General features: G+C 40.2%; 1 protein-coding gene across 1 annotated transcript in view; it reads right to left on the reverse strand.

Annotated features, from left to right (window-relative positions):
* The window catches only part of Mib1 (MIB E3 ubiquitin protein ligase 1), a 108,721-nt gene that overhangs the window by 18,724 nt on the left and 74,868 nt on the right, over positions 1 to 15,129 (reverse strand). The window contains exons 13-16 of the mRNA XM_057788410.1: positions 6,071 to 6,203; positions 4,481 to 4,567; positions 3,046 to 3,207; positions 263 to 444 (exon numbers count right to left, since the gene is read on the reverse strand). Of these exons, the coding sequence (XP_057644393.1) occupies positions 263 to 444; positions 3,046 to 3,207; positions 4,481 to 4,567; positions 6,071 to 6,203 (564 nt within the window). The remainder of the gene's footprint in view (positions 1 to 262; positions 445 to 3,045; positions 3,208 to 4,480; positions 4,568 to 6,070; positions 6,204 to 15,129) is intronic.

A 15,129-nucleotide genomic window follows, 5' to 3' on the forward strand; every position in this document is an offset into this window, starting at 1 on the left:
TTCCCAGAGCACATAGGATTCCTAGGAGATTAAGCGACTTTAGAAAAGCTTTTTAAGTTTATCACGCATAAAGTGATATAAATAACGTGGGGAACGCAACATGGAATGAGACATAGGTCACAGAGGGAATCCTTTCAAGTGCAGCCCAAAGGCCTAAGAACTGCAGAGATCTGGACACCTGCAAGACCCAGGACCTCCCTTATGAGTTACACAGCACCTTATGAATAGAACACTAGATTACATGATGATAAAGACTACAAACCTGACTTTTTCCTTATGACATTTTGCCAGCGCTTTGCAGAGACTTGGGTCAGGACAGAGATCCAGTGGTGATTGACCCTTCTTATTTCGAATGCTGAGGTCGGCACCATTGGCTGCCAAGAAACAGGCAATAGATGCTGCACTCTTCTTTTCTGCCCCCTGGGTACCAAGTCCCATTATTAACTGAAATCAAATAAAGAGTCATGATTTTCCCTTAGGGAAATCTGCCATCAATTATCACTAACAATATGTGTTTCAGTCCTAATGTGAATTCATCTCTCCCCACCCCCATGTTCCTTGATTTTCCACATTTGAGAACTGGCTCTGCAGTGTACAAGTGGACCCAAAGTGGTTAAACCCAGTTGGATACCTGCCTCCTACATGAGTGATTCAGAGACAGACACAGACCCAAAGTTAGGTCGATTAAGGCTGAGAAACTCAAGTGCAGGTTCTGGCTGAGAAGAAACTACTTTTGTTCCTATTCAGTGTTACTCTGGAGCTGCTACCAACTAACTCTCAATGTTTCTGAATCAAGGCAAAACTTAATGAGATGAATCAGCATCTGATTGTGTTATCTGAAATTGTTAAAATCACTATCAAGATCCACTAAGCATCCATAATGAGCCATGCACTGTTTGAAGTACTTTTATGATCTTCTACAACAGCCTATGGAAAGAAGGCTCTTCTCCATCTTAAATGATGATCAAGAAAGAAGGCACAAAGGAGTTACTAATATACACCCAGGCCATGCAAGACAAAAATTCACAAACATTTTGCCTTCAGATTCATTTATACTTTTCAAGATCGTAATAAAATTCATTTGGAAGTATAAAGGCTTAAAATAGCCAAACAATAAAAAAAAAATGAGGACATCCATTCACTAATTTCAGCACGAGCAAACGCTGAATCCTAAAGCTACAGGACATTTGAGCAGGCATCCCAAAGCTAAGAACATGGACCAAAAGAACAAGATGGTGTATGCAAAAGGAGGCGTCCACAGATAGCTAGCTGATCTTGGATAAAGGCAGCAGACATTCAATTAGAAAAAGACACTACTCAACAAATGGCGCATGGACAGCTGGACATCAATCAGTGAATGACAAATGAACTTTCATCTATGCCATACTCTAAATAAAGGTTCACTTGAACAGTGAACTTAAAGCAAGAGCTTAAACTTAAAAGCTTCTATATAACATAAAACAAAACAAAAAAATGTAAGTAACCTTCATTTGACCAAAATTTTCTTAGGATACATAAACCATACATAATAATATTTAAGAAAGACATTCTGCTCTGGTTAAGAGCACTGGCTGCTCTTTCAGAGGACTTGGTTCAATTTCCAGCACTCACATGGCAGCTCACATATGTTGTCTGTAACTCTAGTTCCAGGGCTTCTGGTACTCTCTATACAGACATACAGGCAAGCAACTCACCCCAATGCACTTAAAACAAAAATAAATAAGTCATTAAAAAGGACATTCCATTCTTCTAAGAACATTGTCAAAAATCAGTCATGGTGCTCATATACATAATCCCAGCCACTCAAAAGTCAGGCAGGAGGATCAAGAGTTTGAGGACAACTGGGCAAGACAGTGAAACCTCATCACAAAACACCACTGCCAAAAGAAGAACAGAAACATGCATGTGAGCACAACTCCCTTCTTGACATCCTTGGCACTGCTGACAAGGAAGACATCACCAGACATCAGACTTCCAAGCCCATCTTAATTTAGAGAAGCATCTTGGGGAAACACTAGATCAAATGGAGCCCCATCTCTTACAACTTTCTAAGAATGAAAAACAGTTTTTGAAGAACATAAAAAGGATCAAATATCCTTATTCTGGACCTCCTTAACTGAGGAAGACCGAGGGTGCAGACATAGCAGCCATTATACACAGAACTGCTGTATCTGCACTTAAGACTCTCTCTGTACTTAGAGGATATAGTGTTTCTCCAGTGCCTAGAAACATACGGTGTGTATATACAGGGAAACTTGTTTTGTTTGAGCTAGGGTCTCACTCTAGCCTAGACTGACAGGGAACTCACTATACAGTATATGCTAGTCACAAATCCTGCCTTAGCCTCCTAAGTGGGGGATTACAATCATGGTCTAGTTCTTGACTATGCTATCATTTCTATACAAAAACAATGAATACTAAATTATGCTCATTGCTATACCAAAGCACTGCACTACAATTATTATCTTCCACTGTCACCACCACACCCAAAGACAAAGAGGAGGCAGCAGTAGGGCAGTAGCAACACAAATCATAGATCAGAAGAAAATATGTACGTATCACATACTGATAACTCCTTTTCATATTATAGAAATAAATCTTGAAATAATTAGAAGAAAACAAAAGACCTTAGAAGTGGGAGAGCACTTCCCTAGCATGCATGAGACCTTGGGATCAATCGTAACACCTCAAAAAATAAAAGCCAAAAGAAAAGAAAGAATTCAAAAATTATAATGAGAAAGATTTGAGCAGATAGCTCTTCAAATACATGTGGTGTTGATCAAATGAAATGCTGGTCAAAATGAACAAGCATTAAGGGACTTCAAATTCAAACCATAACAAATACCCACTCTACCCTATTTGTAAAGCTGAAGTTAGAAAGAACCAAACTTTTGATAAGATGTAGAACAAATGCACTTCATAGTGATCAGTAGTGCTAAAGTTTTGTAAATCCAAGTACAACTCTGATAAAATGTTTTATCCAACACAGATCAGATAAGGATTAAATGCTTTCAAAGGTAATGAGGGAACATTATCTTTACTCACTGTGTTTTTTGATGGCTCCCAGGCAGCATCTACTTTCCCCACATCTTGCATGTCTTGTAGCTGGCGTAGCTGAGACAAAGTATGATGCCTTAAAGCCTCATGCAAAGGGGTATCTCCATCCTTATCCTGAATGTCTAGCTTAGCACCTGCACGGACCAAAAGCTGAGAGAGGGAAAGATGTCTCATTTGGATAGTGTCTACACCTATAAGAAACTATAGTAAATCTACAGTTCGAAATTTCAAGAAACAATTAATGTAAACATTGTTTGCTAAAATCCAACCACTTAGCAAAATGAGTTACTGTCTATCTCATTATGTGACTTGTGCGGCAACCTGTAAGCTCACTTTAGACTTTCCTTATGATGTTTCGACAATCTTCCTAATCCTTTCTACAAATACCATCAAAGAGCTCTAAACAATAGCATCCACAGAAACTAACCTTACTCTACAGTCTTACTTGTCTTGGCAAATCATACTTTGTCTCTTTTTTTGTTCTAAAAAGTTATGTAAAATATCATTCTAGAACATTTTTCAAACTTGGTAAGTATCAGGACGACCTGGAAGGCTTGCATAACCAGGAATGTACCCACCATTGTTGGTTAGTTTTCTGTCAACTGGACTGAATTTGGAATCACCCAGGAGCATACCCGAGAAAGTTTCTAGAGAGATTTATCTGAGAAGGACAGACCCACAATGAATGTGGGTGATACCTTGCAACGGTCTGGAGTTCCACACTAAATAGAAAGGGGAGAAGGAGACACTGAACTGAGCACCAGCGTTCAACTCTTCTTGCTGACTGGGGACACCGTGACCAGCTGCTGCCTCATTCTTACTCCTGCCGTGACAGCCTGCACCATTTCAGACTGTGAGCCAAAAGAAACCCTTCCTTAAGTTGCTTTTGCCCCTATTTTGTCAAAGCAAAGAGAAAAGCAAGTAATAAAGGACCCTCCCAGGGTCCAGTTCCGCTGGCCTGGGGCAGAGTACAAGAATAAACTTTCCTGCACATTTCCAGGTGACACTGTGTTAGCTACTTCAGTCTACAAACTTTTAAGAGTCACTGCTCCATAAGACCATGTAAACAAATACTTTTTTCAGGTATTTTGTTTGAAATCACCAGATCAGTAAACTAAAAATATATAGCTCGACTTCCCATTTGCAATAGCAAGTTCACAGACAAAGCTTTTAATTTTACTGTCAACTACACACATTAAGAGGGATGTCAATTATTTAAATTGTTACTTTAAATTTTTCTCACTAACTTTATGAGAATTCAGAAGTCTAAGAACAATATGATGAAGACTCTGAACTAGATACTAACCCCTTACCCTAAAGTCTTAAGTTCTTGAATATGTCCCTTTAAGAAGTGGAACACTGTATCATTTCAGTTTTCACAAGGCTCTAACGTGAGTATGGTTAACAAGAAAAAATACTTTACCCTAACAATCTGGGTGTGCTGCCGTTCAACAGCAAGGTGTAGGGCTGTTTGCTGGTTCACATTCTGGATATCCAGGTTCGCATTTCCCTAACAATGAACACATTTAAAATGGTTACGTCTGGGCGACATTAAAGAACAAGAGAACTGTGAGCTACTCCCAAGGAACAGACAGCACAGCTGACTAGTTTCCTCCTTGGAAGCTGTCCTGAGACTTTTCACATGGACACTGAGAACAGACAGACAGCAAACTACAAGTGGAACAGTGGTGTAAAATAAGGATTTCCTTTACAGTAACTATCTCAAGCCAGCTCACGGACGAAGCACACTGTGGAGCTGAGCATGATTCTCTTTCAATATCCACAGAGAGAGCAATTCCTACAAACTGTAAATACTTCTGAAAAGCAATGGTGTCTCCATATAGAATTCAGTGTTATTTTAGTGACTGGTCAGTTCACTTTCTCATTCAGTGAGAAGGTGCAAAGGGAAGGCAGGAAGTCCTCCAGGCTCAGAAGAGCCCACCAGCCAACTGGCTCTGAAAGCCTCCAATACCCACACAAGGAAAAGGGCCTAACAACAAATTAACTGATTTTGAATCCAAGGCACTTTTGGCTTAACCTCTGCCACTTTTAAACCACTTTTGTAAGCATTTCACCATTTAGCCCTTTTCTTCGGTTCCTTGATGATGTGAAAGTATAACCTATGTCACAGGGCTTATGTTAAGATTAAGAAATACAGCACAAAAATTTGCTTAGCATAATGCCTGGCACAACAAATCAAAATTAAGAACAGAATTCAAAGCTTCAAAAGATACACCTGAACTACCAGGTTTCCAATAAATAAATAATTTGTTTGTTTTCTGTGTGAAAATGTCAAGAGTCCCTGAAACCGGAGTCACAGACAGTTGTGAGCTGCCATGTGAGTGCTGGAAATGAACTCAGGTCCTCTAGAAGAGAAGCCAGTGCTCTAAGTGTGGAGCCATCTGCAGCCCCCTAAACTGTTAGGTCTTAAAACCAGTCTAATCACAACTCTGAAACTCTAATATGTTATGCCATATTCTGGAAGACACACATTTCTGGTTTGTTTTTATTATATGTATTTGTGTCTGACTGGTCATGAGGTATTTCTATTTAAATGTTATGCCTATTTAAATGTGAAAACTGGGGAGAGTATAAGCCAGTGTTGGAGAGAGGCTGGCAAGATGCAGCCAAGTCTGTAGTCCTGAGTTTGATCTCCAAGACCTCCATAATGGAAGGACGGAATCATTTCCTGAGGACTGTCTTTTGACCTCTACACATGCGCTACACCGCAAGGGGTTGGGGATAGAGAGCCAGTGTTAGGCAGAGATGCATACCCGCAATTCCAGCACTCAGAGGCTGAGGCAGGATACTGAGTTTTAGCTAAGCCAGGGCTACACAGCTAGACTGTCATATGCAAACAAACAAAAATAATCAACGTTAAAAGGCAGAGTATACATTGCTTCAGTTTTCATCATCATGTGGGTTTTATTGCAGCCTATTAAAGTCCACTTGAAAAAATGAAGGAAAGAATTAGAATGCTCTACATCTGTTAAAAGATAGCCGCCTCTCCTACCTGATGCACCAACAGTTCAGCCACTTCCACATGATTATTCAGAGCAGCCAGGTGCAAGGCAGTATAACCATCATCTTTCTTCTCATCTACAATCCATGGTCTTGGTAATTTTGAGAGTAAAACACGCATTGCACTGCAAGGCAAATTCACATTATCTTTACATTTACATAGTATGAATTTCATTTTCTTCAGAAAAATATTCAAAAGAAATCCTGTTATCAAATGATGAGGCTCTTTTTTTTTCTTAAGACAAAAAAAAAAAATCATGTCCCTACAGACAGAAATTGTTGTTATCATTCCCAGTTTATTTGGCTTTTTGATATTTGAGAGCTAAACAAAGAATCCTCATTTGCCAAATAGAGCACAGAACATAAATGCTACAGAGGCAACTTTTCCTCACAAAAATATACAAAAAACCCATGAAAGTGTCACCCTCTAAAGTGGACCTGGAACCTCATGGGGCTCAGAACACAAAGGTCTCTGATGGCAGTTTATGAATGCCATGGAGCAAGTTCAAAGAGTCTAAGAATAGACTTTTGAAGGAGCAGGTGAGATGGTTCGTGATGCAGAAGAGCTTGTGCTGAACTTAACTGCCTGAGTTCATTCGTGGGACTCATATGGAGGATGGAGAGAACCTACTCCTATAAGCTCTGCTGTAATCTCCACATGTGCATTGTGGAGTATCCATGCACACGTCTGATCTCCACGTGTGCATTGTGGAGTATCCATGCACACATCTGAACGCATGCGTGCATGTGCACATCCACAAAAATACACAAAAATAACTGCTTTTATAAATTAAGCTTTGGAGGATCTATGAACCTCTGAATTAGAACTAATGCTGCCAAATTTTTAAGTTTTATCAGATTTTTGTTTTAAGTTCTACTACTTTTGTAGGCAAGGCTGTTCTTGAATTTTAGTCTCCCTAGTCCTGGGATTACAAACATGAACCCCATGCCCAGCTCCACTCAGATCAATGGAAAGTTATTGGTGGCACACTACATTACAAAACATTTGGATATCATAATATTGTGCACTGTCTACCACTCTTCCTATCAGACCACATGAGAAAAAAAAACTTTTAAGAGGCTTATAGTTTTTCTACAAAATTTAGAAGATATAGTAGCCATGAAAAACTGTATTAAAAAGAAAATGTCATGGGGGTGTAGAAGTGGCTCGGCAGTGAAGAGCACGTGTTGCTCCTGCAGAGGACCCTGGTTTAGTCCCAGCACCATATGGTGCTTCAGAGCTGTCAGTCACTCCAATTCACCAGACTTCTTCTGACCTCCTCAGGCACCAAGTACAAATGTGGCACATAAACATTCATACAGGGAAACACTAATATGCACAAATAAATCTAAAACAATTTTTAAGAAGAAATAAAATGTTATTATTTGAAAGCAATGTAAGGAAGGGGCTGGAGAGAGAGTTCAGTTGTTAAAGCCCTCGCAAAAGACCCAGCACCCATATGGCAGCTAACAAAATTATCTCCACATGCAGAGAATCTGATGCCCTCTTTTGTCCTCCTCAGGCACTGCATGCACATGTTTCATAGACATATACCAAACCCATCTACATAAAATAACAATAAATATATCCCCAAAAGGCAGTATAAACTAGCCATGATGCAATGGGCTGTCAGTTACATAGTTCAGTCGACACAAGACATCATCTCAGACAAACCCATCAGTTATAAAGAAGTGGTTCAGTATTACAGTGCTCTCCACTCTCCACACAGCACGCAACTCTGGGGTAGAGGCACACACCTGTACTACTAGCATTTAGGAAGAGAGGCAGATGACCAGAAGTTCAAGCGCATTCTGACCTACACAGCAAATTCAAAGCCAGCCTGAGCAAAGCTAAATTTCAGTGTTAACATTACTTATTAAACCAAAGCTATGCTACACTGATAAGAATGATAGTAATGGCCGGGCAGTGGTGGCGCATGCCTTTAATCCCAGCACTCGGAAGGCAGAGGCAGGTGATCTCTGTGAGTTTGAGGCCAGCCTAGTCTACAAGAGCTAGTTCCAGGACAGTTTCCAAAGTTACAGAGAGAAACCTTGTCTCGAAAAAAACAAACAAACAAACAAAAAAAGAAAACAGAGAGAGAGAGAGAGAGATGACTTTGCCTGATAAATTAAAAACTCCCAAGGCAAGTTACAAAATATGGGGAGAATAACTAAGGCAAAATAAGAATGTCATGGAAGGGGCTGGAGAGATGGCTCAGAGGTTAAGAGCATTGCCTGCTCTTCCAAAGGTCCTGAGTTCAATTCCCAGCAACCACATGGTGGATCACAACCATCTGTAATGGGGTCTGGTGCCCTCTTCTGACCTGCAGGCGTACACACAGACAGAATATTGTATACATAATAAATAAATAAATATTTTTAAAAAAAAAGAATGTCATGGAAGACAGTCATCTTCATGCATTATAATCTATGTAGTACCATTAGTCTGTGTATATAGTTCAATTAACAACTTTAAAAAAAAGCAAATGCTAAGATAGTATTTAGAATTCACCAGGCTGGAGAGATGGCGCAGCAGTTAAGAGCACTACCTGCTCTTCCAAAGGTCCTGAGTTCAATTCCCAGCAACCACATGCTGGCTCACAGCCATCTGTAGTGAGATCTGGTGCCCTCTTCTGGTCTGCGACCTACATGCAGGTAGAACACTGTATATATAATAAATAAATCTTTAAATAAAATAGAATTCACCATCTTTGTTCCCCTCACACACTGACAAAATAAGAAACTATTTGTGCAATTAAAATTAGAAAGAAATATGGCATTATTTAAGCCAAATGTCTCATCTTAAATAGCTAGAAATTATAATACTAGGAAAGTATTTTTATTTTAAAATTTATTGTATGTGTATGAGTATTTGCCTGAATATATCCATGTGTACTGCATGCCTGCCTGGTGCCCACAAGGGTCAGACAGAGGGCCTCAGATTCCCTGGAACCAGAGACAGCTGTGAGCCTCCATGTTGGTGTTGTGAATCAAACCCGAGTCCTATTACTCCTAACCATTGAGTCATCTCTCTAGTGCCCTCAACAAGGTACTTTAAATGGAGATGGCAATGTTTGACTTCCTATAGAAACTGTTATAACACAAGATCAATAAATCAATCAACAGTTAAATTATGCATGCAGACAACAATACATAAAGATTTTTGGAAGATATCCATACATCTAATTGGACCTTAACGATTAAGCTATGAGAATGAAATTACAATAAAAAAGATGAAAATTATGTCTCTGTCTAGAAAACTATAGTCTGTATGAAGAGAGGTTTAAGAACACGTTGACTGCTGCTCCTGGGGCAGTGTCTGTACGAGATCTCTGCCTTCGAAAGGAAAAAGATCATATTTACAAAGAGGAATAAATGGCTTGTGAGTCAGGAATGGGACACACTTCTGATGTGATACTTGGGAACCTGAAGCAAGAGGTGGTCCCATGCTTAGTCAGTGATGATCCTTTGGACGTGGTCTCACCGTGTACAGAGTGGCCTCTACAGGATTCTCCTGCTTCATCCTCCTCAGAACTGGGACTGCAGGCTGGGCCATGCCCAACACAAATCTCTCGTTTCCCCTTCCTCCTTACAGTACACTCCTTCTAGACTCTTAATTTGCACTATTCTTTTTGCCATTTAGCCTGCCATAATAGTCCAAAGCCTGGGAACTATTCTGTACGGAAGACGATAAAATCATTCCGGTAGTTTTCCTGTTCAATCTACAACAGTTGTCCTCAGTGGCCCGACCCTCTCTAGACCAGTGGTTCTCAGCCTGTGAGCCAAATAAGCCTTTCACAGGGGTCCCTGAGACAGTCAAAACAGGTATTCACATTATGATTCATAATGGTAGCAAAATTACAGTTACGAAGTAGCAACAAGAATAATTTTGTGGTTGGGGGTCACCACAACATGGTGAACTGTATTCAAGGGTAAGTGCTTCGGGTCATCCTTACCTTTCCTCTGGATACTTCCACAACATGGTCACCTCAACCCTTTATAACACACAAACATGATCATTTCATAACTTTCACAAATTTAAAATTAACACTGATTTAAAGTAAGACTTCCTAGGCAGGCGGTGGTGGCGCACGCCTTTTATCCCAGCACTTGGGAGGCAGAGGCAAGTGGATCTCTGTGAGTTCGAGGCCAGCCTGGTCTACAAGAGCTAGTTTCAGGACAGGCTCCAAAGCCACAGAAAAACCCTGCCTCGAAAAAACTAAATAAATAAATAAATAATTTTAAAAAGAAGACTTCCTAAAAATTAAATCTTCTTAAAATAAGTCTAAAGTTCAGTATGGTGTAGTGTGCCTTTAATCCCAGCCCTTGGAAGGCAGAGGCAAAAGGATCTGGAGTTCAAGGACAGCCTCAACTACAAAGTGAGTACCAGGCCAGGCCAGCCTGCGCTATATAAGACCCTGACTCTAAGACAATATATGCGTGCGTGCGTGCGCACACACACATCGCCTATCTTAGTATGCTTTTAAAAGAATATAAAACAACACTTAATGTTTGGTAAAAACCAATCATTGCAAAATCAGCACTTGGTTTACTGGTGTTAATTTGTAAAGAAATGTTTATACTCAGGACTGTTTCAAAGGAGGAGGAAGACAAATTTGTAAAACCCAGAGGAACGGGGTGTGTGCTGTGAAACTGTGTCTCTAGAAAGGTCAGAAGCTACACTCATGAAGTCTTACCAACATGGCTACTAAACACGACCTAAACAAGGACAACAGCAACAGACATGCTAATGTAGATGGGGAAAGCTCACCTAAGAACTATAGGCAACCAAGGAATGTTGACAGCAGGAGAAAGAACACACCAAATGGTTATCCAGTATCATATGGTCAGCCCTAAATACATATACATACAAATAACATTATGCAGACTGAGCAGGCTATATCTATGTATTTAGGAACACACACACACACACATGTGCATACACACATGCACACACAAATATAACAAGGAAAGAAAGAGGTCATGAATTGGAAAGAGAACAGTGGATGGGCATACATGGAAGGGTTTGGAGGGAGGAAAGGGAAAATATAATCCTTAAAAAAATAAAACAAAAAAAATATTTACAGTCAAAATTAACAGAAGCTGGACATGACTAAGCAGGATATAATCATCGCACTTAAAAGGCAGAAGCAATAGGATCGCAAAGTCAAAGCTCAGGGTAAAGAAAGAGCCTGTCTTCAAAAACTAATTATAATTTTTAAAGTGCAAACGATGTATGGATAAATTTATTGCTTGCTTATTCATTTTTGTGGTGCTAGGGATGGAGGGGCCTTACACAAGTTCTGCCACTAAGCTATAATCCTAGACCTCTAGTTATCTATGCTTAAAAAAAAAATTTTAATTTTATTTAATGTTCTTTTTTGTCTGCTCTCGACAACAAATCACACCTGTCCTATGGCCTGAGCCACAACAGTTTTCCACTTCTTATTCTTGTTGGAGCTGAGAAGCCTGTGGAGCGCAAACTGTGTTCTAGCTCTTGACCTGGGATCAGCGTCTCCTCACGCTCCCTCTGGAGTCACAGGCTCTCGCCACTTTCCACCCACTATCCACACGACAGACACTCTTGACACCTGGATGGAGGAGTGTGTCTCGGCTCTTTCTACATTACCTTCTTGACAAGTCACCACACAGCCCACACTTGAGGGGTGCAAGCCACGCCCCCTCTTTAAGAGAAGCGTCCACACAGGCTAATGCACATTCTACACTGGAGCTGTGGGGATTCACTTTCGCTTCTGTTAAGATCTTCTCTCTCTCTTGAGATATATTTTAGGAGTATTTTTTAAATGATTTATTTATTTTTATTTATGGGCACTGGAGTTTTGCCTGCATGTGTTGTTTGTGTGAGGTGTTGAATCCCCTGGAACTGGAGATACAGTTTGTAACCTGCCATGTGGGGACTGGGAATTGAACCCAGGTCCTCTGGTAGAGAGCAGCCTGAGAAGCCACCTCTCCAACGCCCTCGAGAGAGCTCAATTAAAAACTTATCAACCCCTTCAGAAAAGTAAACAAAACATCACATGACCTTGAAAAGATAAAAACTATCTTTGGGCCCAGTCAGCAAGGTAAGCTCACAGATAGTTAACCAAGGGTCCCTGGTCCTCACCTCTATACATTGAGACCAGATCGGAGCAGTCTGTCCTTTTCTTTCTATGGAATGGGTAATTTAGGAACACACTATAGAACCTGGAAGGGAGGTTGCAGGCTCTTCTTTGCAGCACTTCCAGCTAAGTTCAATGAGAACCTGTGGGAGCCACGCAGTTACATTGTTCCTAGCTTAATAAGTGTCGATCAGTTATCTTTAGGAAGTCAATTAACTGCTCCTTGGATTCCCTAAGATTTGGTGACACACTCTTCTTTGTTTCTCAACTAGTTCTTTTACAACAGGTTAAAGATGTGGATGTTGTATAGATAAGACCTTATGACCAGCTAAGCAGGCATGTGTAAAGAGTGCCAATGAAGCATTAAGTTCCAGAACAACTAATAGTGGTGCCTAGCATAATCCCTGGCACACGGCAGTGGTTCAGACATTTGCTGAATGACGAACACATGAGTTCCAACAAGCAGAGGGGACAAGCAGCTGTCTACAATGGTATGTAGTGCTCAGATGGCACTAAGTCAATTTCTAGGGCCTGCCATGCTATTTGTAATATATTTCTTCAGCTAAAGAGGGAACATTTGCTCAAATAAACACAGCAGGTAAACGATAGAAGCCTTGTATATTAGTATCATTTAATTTTAAAACGACATTAGAACAGCATTATACTGGGTGTTCAATAAATGTTTGCTTAGCTAACTTAAGAATCCCTAAATAAAAGGTAAAGAGGTAGTACAGAACCCGTGACAGAACTTAAGACAAGTTCGTCCATCCAGACAGAAGCCTTTGGAGCCATGTCAACTGCAGACAGAAGAGTATCTGCACATGGAAACCACAGAGCTCAAAGCTGTGCTGAAAGAATGAAAAGAACACACGCAGGCAGGGCACTAGAAGCCCTGGGGCAGGGCTTCTCTCTTCAGTGTCTCAGCCCAGCACAGAGCATGCTACCGCGTTCACTGCTGCTGAACAGCAAAGTGGGATCATTTAGGACCCTGAAAATTGAATTATTTTAAAGTCTGATGTGTATCATCTCTAATGTGAATAATTAACAGTTAGGAAAAGTAGAGTTTTCTAAAATTTGTAAAAGTCTATAGCATTCCTTTAAAATACTTTAAAATAGTACCCCCTAACCCACCTCCAGCAATTTAACTCTGAAGACAAAGGAATGTCAAGAACAACTCCCCTGTCTGGGCGTTGTGAAAACAGGTAGTTCTACCTGACTGAGCTCAGAGAACACATCTGGATTAAGAACAAGATGGACTTGGTTTCTCCTGTCCACTTTTTTTTAGGTTTTTGAGATTTAAATTTTATCTTCATGGGTTTGCTGGGTTTGATGTTTTAATACTGCTCATCTTTGGTTAAAAACAAATGTCTATATTGAAATTCACTCTGAATGTACTATTAAAATTGAGAACAAAAGTATTTCTTGTCTTTAGGACAGTATATACACCGCAAAGTTATGCCAAATTCATGACCTGTGGCTGGTTATAACTAAATGCTATTTAGAAAACTGAAGTCAACTTCAGACTTAGGTATAAGACAGTTCAACTCACACTAAAAGTCATCTTTGGACCTGTACGTGTATTGTTCAAAGCACACTGCTACTCAAAGGTACTCCTGCCACGTTCTCACTAAGTGAGCAAAGCAGACAGGGCTCTAAGCATTTCAGGACTCCTTACACACTGCTCTTTCCTTAATGATCCGATCCCACTCACACTTCATGCTCCAGGCAAGTACTACTTATTGTGTCTTTAAAGCACCTATAGAAATAACTGGCCCTAAACACAACTATACAAAATCCCTATAGGCTAACAGCTGTGTAATACATTATTGTGAAAGAAAAAAAAACATTTTTTAACCAACAAAAAGTCAGATTATGAAACATTTTGGCAATAGAGGGATTTTTACATCCTCCAAATCTGCCTGAAGACGGTCTTGCTACTAGCCAGGGTAAATGTTGTGTGCCCCCTCACTTTTTTTTGCTGTGGTGCTTCTAAGTATAGTGACAACCACATGAGGTTTTCCTAGTCTCAGCACAAGCTCAGGGAGAATCTGGGAAATGTAAGTGGAAACATGAGACACCACTTTATTTGGCAGTTCTTTGAAAAAAAAAAAAAAGCAGGGCAAATGACAAAGCAGTGTTTGGACCACAGGAAGAACAATCAATAGGCAGAAAGCAAGATAGAAGTTTCCTCAGTCCCCAGATCGACAATCGACAGCTGAGAGACTATTTTTTGCTATGGTTGACTAAATATGGTCAGGGAAGAGAGAGGCACAAGAGAGCCTGCTTGCCTGGGAGTGCATGTTTCAAATGCTTAGCTGCCTATAAAGCTCTAACAGCCTAGGCTGTGGTTATAAGCTGACCTCTGTGGTGACTATGTGAAGTCCTGACCTCGATGCAGATTGACCTCTGGATATGACAAGACAGCTTCACTCCAGATCTACCATTAACCCTGGAAATTCAAACTCCCGTTCCCCAAAAGAATCTCAAAGCAAGAAAGATGCAGGATATTTCCTGAGGCGTCAGAAGAACCCAATGTACTCTGGTGGCCACAGGAAACAGGGTGAATAGCTACTTGGGGAAGCGAGGTGTGCTGGGGGTTTTGTTTGCAGCTTTGTTTTTTGTTGTTGTTGCTGTTGTTTTTAATTGATCTTTAACTTCCTCTGCAATTCCCCCTCTTGTGAATCATTTCATCTAACTTAAAAAAAAAACTAGGTACATTTTCTTGGCCATTGTAGCAACTTTCCCCCATTACTTCACTTTCTCTACCTATCTATGCAATAATTGATGTATTACAATCCAAATCGTATGGCCAATGTTGATTAAATTCTAGTGTGTGTGTATGTGTATGCACGCACACATGAATGTGTCTATGTGTATGTGTGTGTTGAAGAAGGGCAGGAGAGAAAAGTAGATTATCTGATTTTTATCTATT

Source organism: Chionomys nivalis, chromosome 14, assembly GCF_950005125.1.
Source record: "Chionomys nivalis chromosome 14, mChiNiv1.1, whole genome shotgun sequence".
Lineage (NCBI taxonomy): Eukaryota > Metazoa > Chordata > Mammalia > Rodentia > Cricetidae > Chionomys > Chionomys nivalis.